At 44.3% G+C, this 14,030-nt stretch overlaps 1 protein-coding gene and 1 long non-coding RNA gene across 2 annotated transcripts in view; one reads left to right on the top strand and one right to left on the bottom strand.

Annotated features, from left to right (window-relative positions):
- cul1b (cullin 1b) overlaps nt 1-6,925 on the bottom strand; it is a 16,320-nt gene extending 9,395 nt beyond the window's left edge. The window contains exons 1-9 of the mRNA XM_020509009.2: nt 6,608-6,925; nt 2,287-2,615; nt 1,810-1,984; nt 1,433-1,600; nt 1,264-1,314; nt 972-1,062; nt 659-822; nt 388-550; nt 77-207 (exon numbers count right to left, since the gene is read on the bottom strand). Of these exons, the coding sequence (XP_020364598.1) occupies nt 77-207; nt 388-550; nt 659-822; nt 972-1,062; nt 1,264-1,314; nt 1,433-1,600; nt 1,810-1,984; nt 2,287-2,426 (1,083 nt within the window). The 5' untranslated portion in view covers nt 2,427-2,615; nt 6,608-6,925. The remainder of the gene's footprint in view (nt 1-76; nt 208-387; nt 551-658; nt 823-971; nt 1,063-1,263; nt 1,315-1,432; nt 1,601-1,809; nt 1,985-2,286; nt 2,616-6,607) is intronic.
- Nucleotides 6,669-14,030, top strand: LOC109909925 (uncharacterized). The gene is made up of 3 exons (XR_002257814.2): nt 6,669-6,780; nt 7,281-7,324; nt 13,889-14,030. It is a non-coding gene; the product is annotated as an uncharacterized LOC109909925 (long non-coding RNA).

Genomic DNA, 14,030 nt, shown 5'->3' with positions numbered 1-14,030 from the left:
ATATATATATATATATACACACACGTGTGTGTGTGTGTATATATGTGTGTGTGTGTGTGTGTGTACGTGTACATACGTTGAGAGCGGCCTCTCCACATTTCTCTATAGCGGCCAGGCCCTGGTTGTGGATGTGTGTTTCTAGGAGTTTCTTTAGCTCTCCTAGGCCATCCGTTATACGAGACACCAAGTTATACATCCGACCTAGATCTGAGAGAGGGAGGAAAAGAGAAAGAGGAGAGAGAATGAGAGACTGAGTACACACAACTTTTGTCTAAGAACACAGGCACTCATAACAGCAAGGCATATATAACCCCTTATACTTATTCTCTATTGTATTTTCCATTTTGTGGGTTGAGCAACTGAAAACCCCCCTACATCATTCCCTACCTTGGTTCTTGTCAGCATCCAGTAGATTCTGGAACTCTGTGTGGAAGATCTCCAGGTGTTTCTCTATGAGCACCTGTTCACACCGCCTGGCCAGCTCATCCTGAGTGGACTCATGGAGGTACACCTGCACACGCCTCTGTTCCTCTAGCAGACGGGCCTCGGCCTACACACACAGAAACAGAAGGTTAACTTCCTGGTGCTTTCATGGAGCTACACCTACACCCGTCACTGCTGTTACCCCCACCCTCTTTTTCATCCCCTCCATCCTCACCTTCTTCATGTACTCGGTAACAGGGTTCTGTTGGAGGAACTCGGTGCTCTCTCGTGTGTAGAAGCGTTCGGTGTCCGTGAGGAACTGGCACTCAAAGTATTCTTTATACACTGACAGCGTAGGACCCTTAGCAAACGCATCCTCCTCATTCAGCCCCAGCTCCACTATAGGAGACAACACACACACAGTCAAGTCTGAGACTTCTGAATTCTTCTATAAGAGAGCATTCGGTGATGTGCTGGAATGTGATGATATTTTATAAATGCGTGTCTAAGTGAAAACTTGAAGTGGATTGGTTTGAGGTGTGTTGTACCGTAGGACTGCACCACACCACTGATGAGTCTGGTGTTGATGGTCTCTCCATTTCTCTCCTTCTCGATCAGCTTCAGGACCGCATTCGTTACCTGAGAGAGCGAGCGGTGTAAAGTCAATGAATGTATGAATTATGTTGTTCGCCATCTTAGAATAAGATGCCAGCTCTTTCCATCGCTACACCAGTTACACATAGAACGACACAGTGAAACACACTGAACTGACATGGTTGGTGATTCTATTTACCGTGCGTGTGTTGTGTCAGTCAGATGTGACATCATCATCATACCCACCTGTTTGTTTAGGGGTCTGAATAGACACTCCCTCCACGTTACCAACGCCAACTACAGAAGAGGGCACGAGGGATAAATGGAGGAGAGAGGATAAACTAATGTCATAATTCACTCATCTTTTACAATTGAAAATTGACAAAAAGACACCCCCTCCCTTCCTTCCTCTCACCGAGTAGATCTCGTAGATGCCCTTGCGTCCCTCGTCACATTCACGTCTGACCCAGTGCCTGTTGAGGTAAGCACAGATCCCATTCAGCACCTTACTGGAGAACCGGTAGTCCTCCCACTGCTGTGTGTAGAACTTCAACACACACTCATCCATCAGGTCCTCACCATCCTGGGAGAGAGAGAGAGTAGAGGGGGAGATGGAAGATGCATTGGTCAAAAAACAAAATAAGGTACAGTTCAAGAAAAAGAGTAAACAATGATAGGTGGAATTGGCACCATATTTTCCTTGTAGCCAACCACACTATAGACCTGTGAAAGGTCATCAAAGTGCCAGCGGGTCAGGAGAGGATGGAATCCCCATGTCACTATACCACTCACCATGAGCAGACTGGTCAGGTAGTTCTTGAGGAACTCCTTGAGTCTCTTGTAGAGTTCCAGGCCTACGAACTGGGCCCCCCCAGGAGTACTGCTCTTCTTGGAGGGCTTGTTGGGGACGGCAGACCCTCGGCCTTGACTGGACTGGTGCACGCTGGTACAGTAGTTATACACATGGCTGACAGGCAGGGGAGTTAAGACAGAAACACTGTGGTGGTATCAGGTCTATGGCAGCAGGACTCTGACCTCTACATGTGATGTGACCTAGCCCATCAGTAAGTATTGCACCACTAGGACACACCCGTGAACACAACACCATAATGACACTGCAATATACACTGCATACTGCTGTGAGCTTCCACTTTGGGAAGTAGGCCATATAAACCTTAAACACCCTTCAAAAGGGAAACCACAGCAGCCTTACCAACTTAATAACCCCTTAAATTCCACCCCACCCACCCCACTTGGCATGTGGGATACGTGTAGAGCTCCATGTAGCGTGACTTTGCCATGCTCTGCCGTGTGTACACCTGGTGGATGCCAGCCCTCAGGTCGTCCCAGATCTGGTCCAGCCCGATCTGCTTCAACCCATGTGGGTTCTGGCCCCTGTTGGACGACATTGTCACGTCCCTCCTGCTCTCCTCAGCTCCTTCTCTCCTCTGCTCCCACTCCTGTTGTTTCTCTCCTCTCAAGTGTTGTCTCAGAGTGTGCCGTCCATGGGAGGCTGGTGAGTGCGTGTCAGTAAGTTTGGCTCTGTCGTCAGTTGCTCCTCCTCACAGCCTTATGCCAGCAACACCTCACCACAAGACCTGGAGGAATAAGAGAGAGAAAACAGTGGTTACTAACAGTGGTTGCTGTTCTTTCTAGCAGCTGAACTATGAACTACGTGATTACAGCTAGCTAATGACAGATTAGTCCACTTTAGGGCCAGGCTACTTCCTTCCCAGTCCTCTGGCATGCAGACTGGCCTCGAATACTGTGACAGAAACCGCAGTACATTCAATATGAGAGGAGCTCTCCACAGTCCAAAGACATTGATTACAGTCAGATACATCGCTATGTAATATAAACCCTGATTGGCCAGGAGACCAGGAAATGGCAACAACAACAATGTCCCTCTCCAATTTACAAAGATATGAAGAGAGCGAAGGGAAGTGAGGCTCATTGTTGTTGACAGCCAGGCAGAGGGTCTATATATAGCAGAGGACAGCCAGCCTTGTCTCCATCTCTGGTCATTTACCGTCATTTAGGCCCGAGGCAGAGGATGTTTGTTTGTGTTGCAACCTGAACACTATTTACTTCCTGACACTGTTGACAAGCAGTTTGTGTGTGTTTGTGCTTATGACCAGCACTAGATTGGTGGATAGGCCTAGTTCTCCCATGTTATATTTAGACACACCAGTAGCAGTGGTCACTTGTTTACGGTGTGTGTGTGTAAGTATCTGTGTGTGTACACATGATGGCAGGAGTCTTAAAAACTTAAAGACAGAAGGGGGGGTGAGTGAGTAATTTACAGGATGTCCATGCTGTGAACATGGAGCCCATGACAGTGATTTCCTCACAGTTCGTTGTGAAACCTGAAACTCTGGCACATCAACGTCATCATGTTCCTCTACTGCAAATTTCATGACCCCATCATGTGTCGTTTCTAGGAAAGACCCCAGGGGGTATACTACAAAGGAGGTTAAATGAGTTAGCCAGCTAACTTTGATAAACAACCAAAATACCTATTGCTTTTTTGGTTCATTAAGAAAGCTAAACTTAGATATGTGTTTTTGGTTGTTGAGTCAGCGACCATGCCCATTTCAAGTGCATCTATAAAAAATAAAATACTAAGTTGTTTCAGAACATTTAGAGAAGTTAGCTGGCTAACTCACTGAACCGTTATTGTAGTATACCCCTCAGGGCTGATTGCTAATAGGAACTAACATCTGTGCTAGACTAGCGTGTCAACACATGACAAGAACAGTAACGTAACTTTTCTAATGGCGTCAGCTAATGGTGATCCGAATAAGGTTCACCAACCCTACAACTGCTTACACGAACAGTAAGGCTAATGTTTAAATATCTAGCTAATCCAATTGGGCCTTTCTGCAGGAAATTATACATTAACAACACAATACAACCGTGAGAAACCATAATGGCACAATGAGTCAGGGAAGAGAGCGAGCTGTGGTCGTGGGAAAGCAGTCCGGTAAATCTCATTAGGCTACCTCAGTCACTGTGTCCTGGCCAGAGTCACTGAACCTTACTAGGGCCCGGGACGATACTAGTATCGTGATACTCGTTAGTATCATGGCAAGGAAACAAAACAAAGCAGATTTAACTTCTATAGAAAACAACCCTATTGTTGGTAACAAACACCATCCAGAGTCACATGTATTATAGCACACAATATTTTACATACAGCAGGTTTTTAAAGGACCAAAGAGGTTGGTCTGCTTCATGTTTTCATTTTTGCCAAAAGATAGTGATACCGATACCTTTCTGGCCCTACGTAATAGCCTACATATACATTAACACACACCAACAATGTAATAAAACAGAAACAGAGCTAAACCACCTCGCTAGCCTTCGACCCAATCAGGCCTTCTCAACGAGAGAAGATTAACCTACTTCCTTATTGACTACAGATTTAACAAACCCAATGCCTAGAGGTCCCGTGTGGCTGAGTTGGTAGACCTTGGCGCTTGCAACGCCAGGGTTGTGGGTTTGACTCCTGCAGGGGGACCAGTATGAAAATGTATGCACTCACTACTTACTGTAAATCGCTCTTGATAAGAGTGTCTGCTAAATGACACATTTTTTAAAATTAAAATGTAAAAGGTAAACCTTAAGTGTCGTCTGCCACAAGCAAAAAAATGTATGAATAAATGTTTCATTGCCACATACACCAGATAGGTGCAGTGAAATTCGTTGTTTTATAGGTTCAGCCATAATAGTACGGCACCCCTGAAGCAAATTAGGCCCATGTGCCTTGCTCATGGGCACATTTTCACCTTGTCGGCTCGGGTATTCGAAGCAGCAACCTTTTGGTTACTGGCCCAATGCTCTAACCATGAAAGAGTGATTCATTCACAGAACAGAGATACTGTGTATCAGATAACGCAAAAGCTATGCCTCGGCAACATGCAATCCTGTAGTCAAATCATAGTGTATTGGGAACCATTTAATTGCTTTCTAGCTTGGAGTGCAAGGTGTGTTTTGGGGCAATAAGGCAGGCTATTTCATTAGTGTATTCGGCTTTTGATTCTCACTCAGCTCAGCATTTGAAAGGCTAGTGCGCACGCACATCAGGATTGATTTTATAGTCACAGCTCTCAGCAGTCAGCACGCCTCTCACATGTTAAACAGACACAGGTCATCTAAGGTAAAGGCGGGGAGGGGGTGTTCAGCCTTGCACACACACGTCTAGCATCCAGGTTTCCTCAGGCTGTATCAAACAGGCGCTTTGCTGACTGACTCAGAGGAACAGAACGGGGCTGCAGGTAGCCTAGTGATTAGAGTGTTGGGCCAGTAACCAAAAGGTTGCTGGATTGAATCCCAGAGCTGACAAGGTAAACAAACATCTGTCGTTCTGCCCCTGAACAAGGCAGTTAACCGGTAGGCCTTCATTGTAAATAACAATGTGTTCTTAACTGACTTGCCTAGTTAAATAAAGGTAAAAAAAGAGATGTCAAGCTGCTCTATTTCCTACAAGAGTAGAGCAGTACTGCCTCAGAGGAAGTCAGGGAAGCAGAGCCTGTAGGAAGAGGTTGTTTCCTACTAACCATCATGGGGTAGTTAGTGATTGGTGGGGGAAGCCATTACTGGGGTGGTGAGTGTGAGGCAGGCAGGGTCAGATTTCTGTCCCACTTGAAACCAAACACTAACTAGGCCTACATGACCTAAAAGACGACTGTTCCATTGACACACTGTCTTTCCCTCACTTACCACTCTGCCTTGACAGAGCAGAAATAATTGTTTGTTGTGATACTCAGACCAAATGAGTGTAGTTTAGTGACAGAGCCCGAAGAGGGTAAAGACTGCAGTACTTCGGTTGGACAGAGTATTTATGGCGAAATAAATAACGTTAGTTTTAATTTGCTCAATGTACATTAGCGGGCAATCTCTTCAATGTTACAGAGGCCCAAAACCAGCTTGCCTTCGAGCTCATCTGTATTGTCATAACTAAACACAGACCAAATTACAGACATGTTTGCCAACAGCATTTAGCCAGACTAGTGAGTGTCATGAACTGTTGTTGTTGGCCAGCAAACTAACTTAACGATAACGTTAACTCGCTGACGTTATTTAATGGCAAAGCATTTGAGCACATATGGTAACACGGTGACTTTTTCAAGTTTGCTAGTTATTGTTGGTATAAGTTACTTGTTCGCTAAATCAACACATTCATGGGCTAGCTAAAGTAACATCACCATTACTAGGTTAGGATAACGTATCTAACGTTAGCTGACGCAGCTAAGTCAGCCGTTAGCTAGCTAGGTTAGTTTTCTAAACAGCGTAGCTGCCATTGTTGGACCCGATAGCTAGCCGTCGGTCTAATTCATGTTTGAGTATTTTGATAAGGTTATGACGAGCCAGACAATATTTTCTTAACTAAATATGAGTTTAAAACCATAATTTCCGATAAATTAAAATGGCACCCTGTTCAATGAGTCAGGATTATTCGCCAAAACATCTCCTGCTTGCGCGGTTACCCACAACGAGCTGCTTCCTCGCTAGCTAGAGGATAGCTAATTAACTAGCTCAAAGAAAAGCTTCATGGCACTTAGACAATAGAATAATAAGCTATTCTTACCATTTCTGAACCGTTTATTTGCCCCAGCAATAGAGAAATACAGGTTCAGGAATCTAGCTATCGGCGCCTCCTTTACTCGGTTCTTGACTGAGATGGATTTCCTTCGTTTCGCAGTTGTCTCAAGATGATGTAGCAGAGCTAAGATCTCCTAGTGAAATGATGATGATGACACGGTGAGTGGGTTACCACAGCGTCAACGTCAAAATGGTCTAGATCGTAAAAATGTCTAAAAACAAAAATACGATTTTTGGTCTTAATTTAATGTTCGAGTTAGGCATAAGGTTAGTAATGTGGTTAGGTTTCAATTGGTAGAAATAGGCTGGGTTTATTACATTGTGGCTGTGGTAACTGGTGACAACTAAAATGGCAAAATCCAAACAGATGCGCATCAGACAAATATAAAATAAATTAAATTGTGGATATTTGTTTGAAGAAGAAACACAACCAACCAATGATTCACTTGACATTACTTTTATTTAATTGACACAACCGAATTTATTACAATTACGTTAGTTTATAAACTAAGCCAAGAAATCAAATGGTAAACAAATAAGCTTTATATACCATAACTCAATTATGGTAAATACTGTAGAGCCACTCAACACCCCAAACATACAGCATTTAACCATTTTAAATACTCCACTTAACCAGCTGTGCTTTTTCACTGTTACAGAAAGAGGCTCCAACTGTGCTGTTCCACTACAGAGGTCTTCATTGGTAAGATTCTCATTAGGGTATTTATTCTTCCATTGTTTAGATGTGTAAAGACTCTCAATGAAAGTCTATATGAAGATGTGTTGTTGTTAACAGGCCATGGTCAGAGAATGACAGCGCCTGATCCTCTGGGATTTCTGTGACACTGTGAGGTCAGGGGACAACCCCAGTGGGGACTGTGATACATGTTTATCTTCAGAATGATATACAATAATCAGAGGAGGCTAGTGGGAGGGGCTGTAGGGGGACGGGCTCATTGTAATGGCTTAAATGGAACAGTATCCAACACATCAAACTAATGGAAGCCACATGTTTGACCCCCTTCCATTAATTCCATTCCAGCCATTACAATGAGCCCATCTCGTGTAGCTCAGTTGGTAGAGCATGCACATTCAATGCCAGGGTTGTGGGTAGGATTCCCGCCGAGGACCAGTATGAAAATATATGCACTCACTACTGTAAGTTGCTCTGGGTAAGAGTGTCTGCTAAATGACTAAAATGTAAATGTAAGCTCCTCTTCTGACAATAAAATATATCTACTCAATTATTTCCTTCCTCTGATGTTTCTAGAAACAATATCTCTCTCATCGTCACTCATTGCATAGGTTTACCTCCACTGTATTCACATCCTACCATACCTTTGTCTGTACATTATGCCTTGAATCTATTCTACCGTGCCCAGAAACATGCTCCTTTTACTCTCTGTTCCGAACGCACTAGACGGCCTAGAAGGCTTCTAGCCTTTAGCCATACCCTTATCCTACTCCTCCTCTGTTCCTCTGGTGATGTAGAGGCTAATCCAGGCCCTGCAGTGCCTAGCTCCACTCCCATTCCCCAGGCGCTCTCATTTGTTGACTTCTGTAACCGTAAAAGCCTTGGTTTCATGCATGTTAACATTAGAAGCCTCCTCCCTAAGTTTGTTTTATTCACTGCTTTAGCACACTCTGCCAACCCGGATGTCCTAGCCGTGTCTGAATCCTGGCTTAGGACCACCACCAAAACCCCTGAAATGTCCATCCCTAACTATAACATTTTCCGACAAGATAGAACTGCCAACGGAGGAGGGTTGCAATCTACTGCAGAGATAGCCTGCAGAATTCTGTCTTACTCTCCAGGTCTGTGCCCAAACAATTTGAGCTTCTACTTTAAAAAATCCACCTTTCCAGAAACAAGTCTCTCTCCATTGCCGCTTGCTGTAGACCACCTTCTGCCCCCAGCTGTGCCCTGGACACCATATGTGAATTGATTGCCCCCCATCTATCTTCAGAGCTTGTGCTGTCCTACAATCTAAGCTTGATGCCCTCAATCTCACACAAATGATCAATGAACCTACCAGATACAACCCCAAATCCGTAAACATGGGCACCCTCATAGATATCATCCTAACCAACATGCCCTCCAAATACACCTCTGCTGTCTTCAACCAAGATCTCAGCGATCACTGCCTCATTGCCTGCGTCCATAATGGGTCTGCGGTCAAACGACCACCCCTCATCACTGTCAAACTCTCCCTAAAACACTTCAGCGAGCAGGCCTATCTAATCGACCTGGCCCAGGGATCCTGGAAGGGTATTGATCTCATTCCGTCAGTAGAGGATGCCTGGTTATTCTTTAAAAATGCTTTCCTCACCATCTTAAATAAGCATGCCCCATTCAAAAAATGTAGAACCAGGAACAGATATAGCCCTTGGTTCACTCTAGACCTGACTGCCCTTGACCAGCACAAAAACATCCTGTGGCGTACTGCATTAGCATCGAATAGCCGCCGCGATATGCAACTTTTCAGGGAAGTTAGGAACCAATATACACAGGCAGTTAGGAAAGCAAAGGCTAGCTTTTTCAAACAGAAATGTGCATCTTGTAGCACAAACTCCAAAAAGTTCTGGGACACTAAAGCCCATGGAGAATAAGAGCACCTCCTCCCAGCTGCCCACTGCACTGAGGCTAGGAAACAGTGTCACCACCGATAAATCCACGATAATTGAGAATTTCAATAAGCATTTTTCCACAGCTGGCCATGCTTTCCACCTGGCTACCCCTACCCTGGTCAACAGCCCTGCACCCCCCACAGTAACTTGCCCAAAACTCCCCCATTTCTCCTTCACCCAAATCCAGATAGCTGATGTTCTGAAAGAGCTGCAAAATCTGGATCCCCATAAATCAGCAGGGCTAGACAATCTGGACCCTTTCTTTCTAAAAATTATCTGCCAAAATTGTTGCAACCCCTACTACTAGCCTGTTCAACCTCTCTTTCGTATCGTCTGAGATCCCCAAAGATTGTAAAGTTTCCGCGGTCATCCCCCTCTTCAAAGGGGGAAACACTCTATACCCAAACTGCTACAGACCTATATCTATCCTACCCTGCCTTTCTAAGGTCTTCGAAAGCCAAGTTAAGAAACAGAACACCAACTATTTTGAATCCCACCGTACCTTCTCCTCTATGCAATCTTGTTTCCGAGCTGGTTATGGGTGCATCTCGGCCACGCTCAAGGTCCTAAACGATATCATATCCGCCATCGATAAGAGACAATACTGTGCAGCTGTATTCATCACCTGGCCAAGGCTTTCGACTCTGTCAATCACCACGTTCTTATCGGCAGACTCACCAGCCTTGGTTTCTCAAATGACTGCCTCGCCTGGTTCACCAACTACTTCTCAGACAGAGTTCAGTGTGTCAAATCGGAGGGCCTGTCTGGACCTCTGGCAGTCTCTATGGGGGTGCCACAGGGTTTCAGCCTCGGGTCGACTCTTTTCTCTGTATACATCAATGATGTCGCTCTTGCTGCTGGTGATTCTCTGATCCACCTCTATGCAGACGACACCATTTTGTATACTTCTGGCCCTTCTTTGGACACTGTGTTAACAACCCTCCAGACGAGCTTCAATGCCATACAACTCTCCTTCCGTGGCCTCCAACAGCTCTTAAATGCAAATACAACTAAATGCATGCTCTTCAACCGATCGCTGCCCACACCTGCCCGCCCGTCCAGCATCACTACTCTGGACGGTTCTGACTTAGAATAAGTGGACAGCTACAAATACCTAGTTGCCTGGTTAGACTGTAAACTCTCCTTCCAGACTCACATTAAGCATCTCCAATCCAAAATTAAATCTAGAATCGGCTTCCTATATCGCAACAAAGCATCCTTCACTCATGCTGCCAAACATACCCTCGTAAAACTGACCATCCTACCGATCCTCGACTTCGGCAATGTCATTTATAAAATAGCCTCCAACACTCAGCAAATTGGATGCAGTCTATCACAGTGCCATCCGTTTTGTCACCAAATCCCCATAAACTACCCACCACTGCGACCTGTATTCACTCGTTGGCTGGCCCTCGCTTCATATTTGTCGCCAAACCCACTGGCTCCAGGTCATCTATAAGTCTTTGCTAGGTAAAGCCCCGCCTTATCTCAGCTCACTGGTCATCATAGCAGCACCCACCCGTAGCACGCGCTCCAGCCGGTATATTTCACTGGTCACCCCCAAAGCCAATTCCTCCTTCGGCCGCCTTTCCTTCCAGTTCTCTGCTGCCAATTACTGGAACAAACTGCAAAAATCACTGATGCTGGAGACTCATATCTCCCTCACTAGTTTTAAGCACCAGTTGTCAGAGCAGCTCACAGATCACTGCACCTGTACATAGCCCTTCTGTAAATAGCCCATCCAACTACCTCATCCCCATACTGTTATTTATTTGATTTATTTTGCTCCTTTGCACCCCAGTATCTCTACTTGCACACTCATCTTCTGCACATCTATCACTCCAGTGTTTAATTGCTATATTGTAATTATTTCGCCACTATGGCCCATTTATTGCCTTACCTCCATTATCCTACCTCATTTGCACACACTGTATATATACTTTTTCTATTGTATTATTGACTGTATGTTTCTTTATTCCATGTGTAACTCTGTGTTCTTGTTTGTCGCACTGCTTTGCTTTATCTTGGCCAGGTCGCAGTTGTAAATGAGTACTTGTTCTCAACTAGCTTACCTGGATAAATAAAGGTGAAATAAAAAATTGTAAAAAGACTCACTCCCATGTCCCATTCTGGAAATATTGCACAGAAAAAGGATTTTGTTGACACAGCTTTTAAATGGAGAATCATGTCAAGCATTTCATTAACTGCAAAACCGCTCATGTCATCTACAGATTGAAATGTCCACAGTGCAAGGTTTTCTACATTGGACAGATAAAGAGACGCCTTCAAGGGCACTTAGAGGAACACAAGAACACCATATGGGTAGTCTATGAAGACTACCCCATGGCAAGGCACTTCAAGCCCTTACACCATGGCCTCCCTACAAGCTATGGGTGTTGATCATGTTTTGGCTTCACTTAAAAAAGGGGACCGTCTTAAACAGCTAAACCAAAGGGAAGGTTTTTCGATTTACAAACTACAGGCCACAAGTACCCTGGTTTAAATGAAGATATGGATTTACAAACTACAGGCCAATAAGTACCCTGGTTTAAATGAAGATATGGATTTACAAACTACAGGCCAATAAGTACCCTGGTTTAAATGAAGATATGGATTTACAAACTACAGGCCAATAAGTACCCTGGTTTAAATGAAGATATGGATTTACAAACTACAGGCCACAAGTACCCTGGTTTAAATGAAGATATGGATTTACAAACCACAGGCCTATAAGTACCCTGGTTTAAATGAAGATACAGATTTCTCACCTTTCCTGTAGGGTTGTGATAGGTCCTAGGTCCAGGTTCTAAACGACATCATAACCGCCATCGATAAGAGACATTACTGTGCAGCCGTATTCATCGACCTGGCCAAGGCTTTCGACTCTGTCAATCACAACATTCTTATTGGCAGACTCGACAGCCTTGGTTTCTCAAATGATTGCCAACTACTTCTCTGATAGAGTTCAGTGTGTCAAATCGGAGGGCCTGTTGTCTGGACCTCTGACAGTCTCTATGGGTGTGCCACTGGGTTCAATTCTCGGTGCGACTCTCTTTTCTGTATACATCAATGATGTTGCTCTTGCTGCTGGTGATTCTCTGGTACACCTCTACGCAGACAACACCATTCTGTATACTTCTGGCCCCTCCTTGGACACTGTGTTAACTAACTTCCAGACGAGCTTCAATGCCATACAACTCTCCTTCCGTGGCCTCCAACTGCTCTTAAACGCAAGTAAAACTAAATGCATGCTTTTCAATCGATCGCTGCCCGCACCTGCTCGCCCGTCCAGCATCACTACTCTGGACGGCTCTGACTTAGAATACGTGGACAACTACAAATACCTGGGTGTCTGGTTAGACTGTAAACTCTCCCTCCAGACTCACATTAAGCATCTCCAATCCAAAATTAAATCTAGAATCGGCTTCCTATATCCCAACAAAGCATCCTTCACTCATGCTGCCAAACATACCCTCGTAAAACTGACCATCCTACCGATCCTCGACTTCGGTGATGTCATCTATAAAATAGCCTCCAACACTCTACTCAACAAACTGGATGCAGTCTATCACAGTGCCATCCGTTTTGTCACCAAATCCCCATACACTACCCACCATTGCGACCTGTACACTCTCGTTGGTTGGCCCTTGTTTCATACTCGTCGCCAAACCCACTGGCTACAGGTTATCTACAAGTCTCTGCTAGGTAAAGCCCCGCCTTATCTCAGCTCACTGGTCACCATAGCAGCACCCACTCGTAGCACACGCTCCAGCAGGTATATCTCACTGGTCACCCCCAAAGCCAATTCCTCCTTTGGTCGTCTTTCCTTCCAGTTCTCTGCTGCCCATGACTGGAACAAATTGCAAAAATCTCTGAAGCTGGAGACTCACATCTCCCTCACTAGCTTTAAGCACCAGCTGTCAGAGCATTTTACAGATCACTGCACCTGTACCTAGCCTATCTGTAAACAGCCCATCTATATACCTACCTCATCCCCATACTGGTATTTATTTATTTTGCTCCTTTGCACCCCAGTATCTCTACCTGCACATTCATTTTCTGCCGATCTACCATTCCAGTGTTTAATTGCTATATTGTAATTACTTCGCCACCATGGCCTATTTATTTCCTTAACTTACCTCATTTGCACTCACTGTATTTAGACTTTTTGTTTTCTTTTGTTCTACTGTATTATTGACTGTATGTTTTGTTTATTCCATGTGTAACTCTGTGTTGTTGTATGTGTCAAATTGCTATGCTTTATCTTGGCCAGGTCGCAGTTGCAAATGAGAACTTGTTCTCAACTAGCCTACCTGGTTAAATAAAGGTTAAATTAATTAATTAATTAAAAGTTGCTGTCATCTAGTGGACATTTTGCTCTAATGCACTCAGCTATGTTTAGACTGCTGTGGTTCATGTTTGCTGTGTTCTAGTGTACTATAAAAAAAAATGTCTCTCCTATTCTTAGCACTTTGCCCTGTCATATTCAAGGTTAACTACCTTTCTATGGGTTCTGATGCTTCTAGCCTTGAGTTGCATTTTTTATAACATATCTACAGTATTTCACTTTTGAATGTGTATAGTATTGTTTACTAGGTGTTGTCCAATGACTTCTGTAACCACTCTCTCTTCTAATCAGGGTTGATTGGAAAAAGATGTTCAGAAGAGGACTATTATCATATTTTGTACTCCCTGACGGCCATGCAGCCGAAACACGTCGGAGTTTATAAACTTTGTTTCCATTGAGCATGCCATACAAATAAAGTCATTTTAATTCATTA

This window comes from Oncorhynchus kisutch, linkage group LG18, assembly GCF_002021735.2.
Source record: "Oncorhynchus kisutch isolate 150728-3 linkage group LG18, Okis_V2, whole genome shotgun sequence".
In the NCBI taxonomy this organism is placed as follows: domain Eukaryota; kingdom Metazoa; phylum Chordata; class Actinopteri; order Salmoniformes; family Salmonidae; genus Oncorhynchus; species Oncorhynchus kisutch.
This window is presented reverse-complemented; position numbering and strand designations above follow the sequence as displayed.